The sequence below is a fragment of the Tachypleus tridentatus genome, chromosome 13 (genome assembly GCF_004210375.1).
Source record: "Tachypleus tridentatus isolate NWPU-2018 chromosome 13, ASM421037v1, whole genome shotgun sequence".
NCBI lineage: Eukaryota > Metazoa > Arthropoda > Merostomata > Xiphosura > Limulidae > Tachypleus > Tachypleus tridentatus.
The window spans coordinates 42,399,960-42,407,872 of NC_134837.1; the positions used below are offsets into that span (position 1 = coordinate 42,399,960).

Consider the following 7,913-nt stretch of genomic DNA (forward strand, 5'->3'; position numbering starts at 1 on the left):
ACGACATGACGTCTTTGAGTGACCAAACAGCTGACACTGGAAACATCAAAGAGGGTTGGGAAAATATGGCCGTACCCTGCAATTAAGATAACCTCCCTTGATGGTGGCAGGTGGACGTGATGATGTAAATGTCAGAATGAGGATGTTGGTCAGCATTGTAATTCCATCTTTGCGAGTGGAGATATGCCTCACTGCAGAAACTCGAGTAGAGAAACCAACAAGAATCTCTGACTCAGGAATGTTCTTCCAATCCCTCTCAAGAATAACTCATGATGAATTCAAAGTAGCATGAGGTGTAATCTCAACAGGTATATCCCCAATTGCCTTTGAATGCAAGAGGAGTTCACTGTATTGAGATGAGGATGTTTCCACCAACATGTCATCAGATCAAAGCTTCTTTACGGACTTTGGAGAGCCATCAAGTCCCTCTAGTCCCTTTTCAATGAAAAAGGGAGACATTTGCCTTAAAGGTCTGTCTGAAAGAAAATGTAGAATAAGAAAATGAGGTGTTACAGATGTTGAAGATTGCTGCTCAGAATCTTCAAGACGTGGTCGTTTACCGTTTTTCACTATTTTAAGTTTTATTTGGAGGATCCATATTTAAAAAAGGAAATTTCGGTGCCCACTGACCCCCACCCACCATGGAGCCCTAGGAGGTGACGCACTACAAAGCCAAACAAGGACTCTGCAGCAACGCCAGGGTTTTATGAGCACTATACCCAAACACCAGCATCAGATACAATATCCACAACACCTGCAGAGAACATCCAACATTGGTACTTGATTGTCCCTATCCCAAATGGACCAGCCGATTGACCCAGGGGGACTTCCCCAAGACCGCCCGTCCACAGAAATTCAAGGCCAAAGTAGTGTGTCAGGGTTGGACCCTCAACTACCAAGATCCTCTCCTCCCCTTCACGGGTCGCCACGCACGGCAAACACGTGGGTGGATGTTTAGATCCCAGAAGAGGTAAACTAAAAGAACAGAACTTTCCCTGGGAGGTCCCCTCACCACGTACAGAAATTCACACCGAGGGGTATAAATAAAATTTTGAATGTTAGTCTACAAACGTTATGACATGCCCTCTAACCCCTAGTTACCCGCAAGGATAGGGATAATATAACAGTATTTTAAACACACGATTTTGAAGTCCACGAAATCAATACCAAAAATGACATTCTATAACAACCAAACAAATGAAGTCTTGTAACAACGAAACTACAACATATATTGAAACAGTGAAATTTAGATTACGTTGTACCTCTTTACTAACTGAATAAAAAAACATGACAACAGTTTAAAAGATGGAGATTTTGTCTAGAAATGACAATAAAAATATAAATATTTACTGATAGTTATTATACGGATTAAGCATAACAAAAATTAGCTTATTCTTTCTACTTGAATCTTTTGTGAGAAAAACTGTGTAGCTTTGTTCACTTGGCAAACTAGTTTTCCCACTTTACGTCGACATTCTGATGTACTTCAATCTAGTAGCCTGTTTATTATTCTTATAAGATATGATTAGCACTAAAAAGTTGATAAACAAACGTTATGACTGTAGCATCTTAACATATACTACGAACTGTAGAACCTTTCTTTTTCTGGAGAGAGATTCTATTTAAACTGATTAGCTCTCATGATACATTACCATGCTCATCTTCTTGCATAGGGGCAAACAACGATGTTGTAACTGTGGTATGTTAGACAGTATTATGTGTATATACAGAAAAGTGACACGCATGCGTTCCAGCTACAGTATTAACCTGCAACAGCCTTATATTAAATTTGAATATCAGTAAATTGTTGTTCAAACTAAAGGTTGAGCATAATATTGAAAAAAAAATGGCCATAAACTATGGATTTTATGGTTGTCTTATTCGTTATATTTAACCCTCTTCAGTACTTCTGGTAGATGACAGTGCTGTTTTTGAAACAGCTATAATCTAATATTTGTGTGGGGTCTATGTAGACCCCATGCTGTCATTGACCATCATACTACATATACTTCACCCAACAGCGTACATAAATTTGTTTCTTTGTTTTAAATTTCGCGCAAAACTACACAAGGGCAATCTGCGCTAGCCGTCTCTAATTTTGCAGTGTAAGACTAGAGGAAAGACAGCTAGTCATCACTAATTTGATGTTTTTGAGTTAAATACAAACATTAAAAAACTTTGCTAACATTAAAATTTAAAAACAAATAAATTTGATTCCAATGAAAAAATCTTTGAATTCAAAACTTTTCTTTTGTATTTCGCGCAAAGCTACTCGAAGGCTATCTGCGCTAGCCATCCCTAATTTAGCACTATAAGACTAGAAGGAAGGCAGCTAGTCATCACCACCCACCACCAACTCTTGGACTACTCTTTTACCAAATAATAGTGGGATTGATCGTAACATTATAACGTCCTCACGGCTGAAAAGGCGAACATGTTTGGTGCGACGGGGATTCGAACTCGCGACTCGCATATTACAAGTCGAACGCCTTAACCTACTTGGCCATAACGGACCAGGACACTTTGAATCATTGATTTACAAAACCAGTTGAAGCTCATGTCTAAGAAACGTAGATACCACAGCTGCTTTACGTAATTGTAGATATAAAAGCTTCGAGTTTTTACGAGTTCCTAATTGGTATCCGCATTCACAATACTAATTAATAATTAGGCTTACAATGACCGTGAAATCAAGTTGTCGAGCATCACTTTACACTTGAATTGACAAAGATAACTACATCACTCTTAACAAAATTCCAATGACGAAGTTAAAATAAAATGCTCCAAACTCGAGAAGCGATGAACGTCATACGAGTCCTTAAAATACAAAAAAAAAAGGGTCGGAATAAACTGGCTACCCTGCAAAAATTGTTCAAAAACTCTGAAACAAACAGTTGACGTCCTTATAACATGTTCAAATGAAGTGAAAGAAACAAACCACTGCTGGCGACTTGTAATTTCTAAGGCTGTTTATCAAACACTAAGTATTATGTTGAAACGGGTCAAAAATCACACAAATACAAATATCGCAAAGTATGTCATATCCAAAACCAAACACGAAAAAGACGTTCTCCAGCCACAAGTTTCTTATGATAAGCAAGGTTAATTTTTATTTTAACTATCCTATCATCAATAAAACTAAGGAATATTACACTTCAACTTAATCCGGTTCATAAAGCAATAGCTATTATTTAAACGATTTTATAATACAAATAGCAACTGCATGAATCTGTCGTATCACAGCCCAAATTCATTGGAGCAAAGGAAATTTTTCTTTTACTACAAGCCTACATTTTTTTTTTTTGTATTTTCTCTGATGCTGGTTTTATTTCATATGTTATTATATTTTAACTGACTATAGAAAATTTTTTTAAGTACGAGTTAAATTCGAATAAATAAACTACTATTTAATGAATCTAGAAAAACCACTTAATGACACAAAAAAGTACCCATTTTTTGTTGTATTTCTACTTTATAATATTTATATTAGACCAATTGGAGAATAAGTACATTAACAGAACGTCAGGTCTACTGTATGTCACAAATCGAAATTGATTTGTTAAAATAAAATACAAAAACAAAAAATATTTTAGGTTTAATAATAGTAAAGTAGAATTAAAAAAGAGTTAGCATAACTATTAGAATTAGGACAAAGTTTTAGCATAATTATCGCCATCTACCGAGCAGTCTAAGTAGTGATTGTGAAATAAACAATAAGTATTACCTGTGAAATACCTTTGAGCCAACACGATATACAAGTACCTATTTCAAAACATTATGTGTCTATGCACCAACTTAATATCTCAATACTGTCCCTTGGTTTTAACTTTAACATGGCAATTTACAATAAAATGAAAATTCATTTGTTTGCTTAATTAATTTAAAAGTCCATTAAAATTAGGGTTGTTATTGTTTCTTTAGTGTAAAGCTTCACAATTTACTAATTTCATTCTATCTACTATTGAAAATGAAACCCTGAATTTTAGCATTTCTAATCTGGTAAGTTACCACTACCTAATTAAAATTAGGAGTTGGTACAGACGCAACTCTCAGAGATAATCATAATCAAACAAACACAAGCTTATTTAAATGTAAGCTAAACGTCTATTTACACAACCCTGCTAACAATAAAATATTACAACTCTAGGGCACAGTAATTGTCACATATAGCTTTTAAACATCAGGATATCAGTAACACTTAGTTAATACTTCTGCTTGCAGTAAGGTGGGGTACTGAAAGATTAACTTTGCAACAGTAATATTATGGGTAACTGTTTCTGTTAAGATATTGAAAAAAATATCCATTTTGCTATGTTTGTGGTGTAAAAAGATCAAGGGAGCCAGGTCCACCACTTTTCAACATACATCATTGAAAATGCACGAAAATTAGGTAAATTATCCTCACTTTTTGCATATAATGCATAAAATTTAATACAGAACCCAAGATCTTCTAAGTCAAGCACTGGATACAGGCCATAATAGGCGTACCAATGGTTCCTACTACTTTGATTTACTAAGTCAAATAAACCTTGGACACCCACTATTAATTTTCTTCCTACACTTCTAATGTCTGAATCATAAAAATATTTGCATTAGAGTATACTTTAAGTATTGCACATTAGTTATGTAAACCCCAGAAAATCTACTGGAAACTACAGTCCAACAAAATAATTACTGGAAAACAACTACAGAAGTTTCTAGAGAATTAAAAGCAAGAAATTCCATCACTGTGGTTGTAAATTGGTAGAAATTAACTATATAAATAAGTACAGGTTTAAAATGTTTATATTCTTTATATTTAAAAATTTTATCCTGTGATACCGTCATAAAAGTTTCAGTAAAGAAACACTAATATTTAGAACTCATGTCTTCAGTTAGGTCTGAACACTGAATTATATGGAAAATTTTCATTTTATTATTTACACAAAGAAAATTTAACACTTCCTGAGCATCTTATTAATTAAGGCCTAAAAAAATTTGTACGTTAATATATTTACACAGTTACTTTAAAAGAATTAAACACAGATAAACATGAATACTTATTTTCTGTGTAATGTTAGTAAGAATAATCTAATTCACTTATAATTTATGTTTTAAGTAATTTAGTATTTTTAAAAATACCTAAGAGTTGGTTGTAAAACATTTCTGCATTTGTATAATTGTTTTTATATATCTATATTTTAATTGTATTTTACTTGATACATCACTCTTCCAGGGCCAAAGTAGATCCCATCCAAAAAACTTAATTTAAAAATATTTAAATGATAATAAACTAGTATTTTGGAAACAAAAAAAACCCTAACATGTAAAATCTTTTTCTTCATTATTCAATAAATAAACATTAAATATCACAATTTGTTTCTTTTTTTACCACATAAACTAAGTGTAACAATTTACCACAAAAAAAAAAAACACTGAAGTTACCAATAAAAACAAACATTTATATACTTCCATCTTCAGTTAAGACAATTTTATTTTTATAACAGGGTGGTTGGCCTTTGAAATGGGTTGACTTGAGATGTTGTAGTGGCAGAAAAGCTAAATAATTTTAAGAAAAAGCTTGATATGTATAGGAATGATAAAGATTGGCTTTAAGTTGTGTTTTTAAGTTAATTGATTTTGAGTGAGGAACAGCCAAGACAGACCAATAAGTCCCACATTGTCCTTAAACAATTATCTGTCAGTGCCAACGTTTACAAAATATGAGGTCTATGAAGACCACAGACAGCTAACAGTATTAAACTTTTGTATTAAGCCAATCACAGTGTTAAGAAAATATAACTGTTTTGACCAGTCTGTCTCTTTGAAATATTTTAACCTCTTATTCTGTTGCCTTTAAAATATAGCAAAAACAAATCACACCTTTGTCCTATCAGTCCACTAAGTAATCTTGTAAACTTCAAGGTCATTACCCCTTACTCTATTTCTGAAGAGAAAACAAGTTAAGCAATTTTAACATATCCATGTACCATAACCCTACTATTTCCAGAAACATTCTCATAGTCATTTTCTGAATTATTTTCATTTTTATTATATCTAACACTTGTCGTTATGAAACCATAAAAGCAAATTGCCTTATAATAACCCAAATTATGGTAAATAATGAAATCAAGTTAACACAATAATTATGAATGTAATAATTTAATCACACTGGCAGCTACATATTCATTCACATCATTTATTGACAAATATTTTGCTTATATCAAAGTTTGTATTTAAAATCTTCACTTTACTTTTATTAAAACTTTCATCACACATGATAGGCATACTCACGCAACTTCCATGACCTTTTGACTGTTAATGTCATGCCTAAGACTTTCTTCACCTCATAAAAATTTGGATCTAACAGTTATTTATAGATTTCTGCAAAATAAAAATTTTAATTAATATAAAAATGTTTCAAAAAATACAAATGTACATTAAAGTATTAAATTATTAAATTTATTGTCTTGGATTTTTTTAAAGTAAAAAGTCATTCACAGAAAAATGGTTGAGGTTAAAAAATTGTAAAAAGTGAAACAATAGTTATATAAAAATTATTGCAATAGTTGAATTGGCATACCTGTAGGAGCATTATTTTTAGATTTCAATGGGGGAGGGGAGGCTTTTATTAGAATTCTATAGGAGTTAAAGCTTTGGATGTTCTCAGATATTTTACAAGTTAAAATGTAAAAATCAGTTTCATAGAAACATTTGGTATGACGATCTCCTGTATCATTTAATAACCATTCAAATAGTGCAAACTCTACATCATACATGCACAGATGTGTGCATGTATGATGTAGTCAGTATACACATCTTAACAAATTTTGAAACAACAAATAGATTATTTATAATGAATTTACCACTTCACAAATATTTGCTAAATACATGTACACTAACTATATTTGAACTTTAGAATTACACATGTAATTCTTCAATGTTAAACCACACACATACTACAAAGCCCAATAATAACAGTTTTGAAGAAATTAATACCCAACTTTTTAATAAAGTTCAAGAGGAAAATAATAAAACAAACTTTTAGACCAAGTTGTTTGAACAAAAACCAAATTATCAAAAATTATTTTAATATGAAATAGTAGCTTTACCTCAATTACATTATTTTGTTTTTGTTTGTATGTTGTTATTTTTGGGGAAGGACTTAACTAAAGCATTTCCTTCTTTAAACACTTAGATACACCTTTATTAAATATTCAAAATATGTAATAAGTAATTTTTGCTCAACTGAAAATGCTTATTTGATTATTTCCCCTAACAATGCCAACAGAAAGTAATAACTTTACACTCTCTAAATTTACAGTACATTTACACAGTAGCAGAATAAACATCCTACTCAAAATGACAAAAATTACAATTTCAAAATTATTTCACCCTTTTCAAATTTTAATTAAATACAAATTAACTATACTACCACCATGTAATATTCTTGTTAATATCACATACCTTAGCTACCAGTGATACTACTTACTTATTAATAACATAGGTCCTCTTCTATGGTTACGTACTATTTCAAAATGTCAAATGATGATGTAACATACCTCAAATGACAATAGGCTAAAAACCGTACAGATCTTTGTTCCGTATCAGAACTAAATTAAAAAGCAGATCACTGGTACTACAGACACTACAATGGTAATGTACAACATTAGTTAATGCTGTTGACCTCGACCTGGTTAGAAATAAAATTCTTAGTTTCATGTTAATAGTTTTGATACTGTAAAGAACAAAATAATTTGACTTCCAGTATTCATAATTTATCGCAATATCGTAAATTATTATCTTAAATTCTTACTTAAACAAACTCATTCACTTGCTGGAAATAATTACTCGTCATGAAAACACATTTCCTCAGAGTTCAACAGACTCCACTGATTGATATGTAAAAACTACTAATTCAAAAACTTCCTGTA

The 7,913-nt window shown here is 31.8% G+C and overlaps 1 protein-coding gene across 4 annotated transcripts in view; it reads right to left on the reverse strand.

Annotated features, from left to right (window-relative positions):
- Positions 1–7,913, reverse strand: part of LOC143237621 (katanin p80 WD40 repeat-containing subunit B1-like) — an 84,958-nt gene extending 77,045 nt beyond the window's left edge. Inside the window, exons 1-3 of one of the 4 annotated variants that reach the window (XM_076477076.1) lie at positions 7,472–7,884; positions 6,274–6,363; positions 5,863–5,926 (exon numbers count right to left, since the gene is read on the reverse strand). Coding sequence is in view for 2 of the 4 variants with exons in the window: in XM_076477074.1 (XP_076333189.1) it covers positions 6,274–6,307 (34 nt within the window). In the remaining 2 variants the exon portion in view is untranslated. Of the gene's footprint in view, positions 1–5,862; positions 5,927–6,273; positions 6,364–7,471 lie in introns of all 4 variants that reach the window. The other 3 variants (XM_076477074.1, XM_076477075.1, XM_076477077.1) reach the window with 3 other exon arrangements.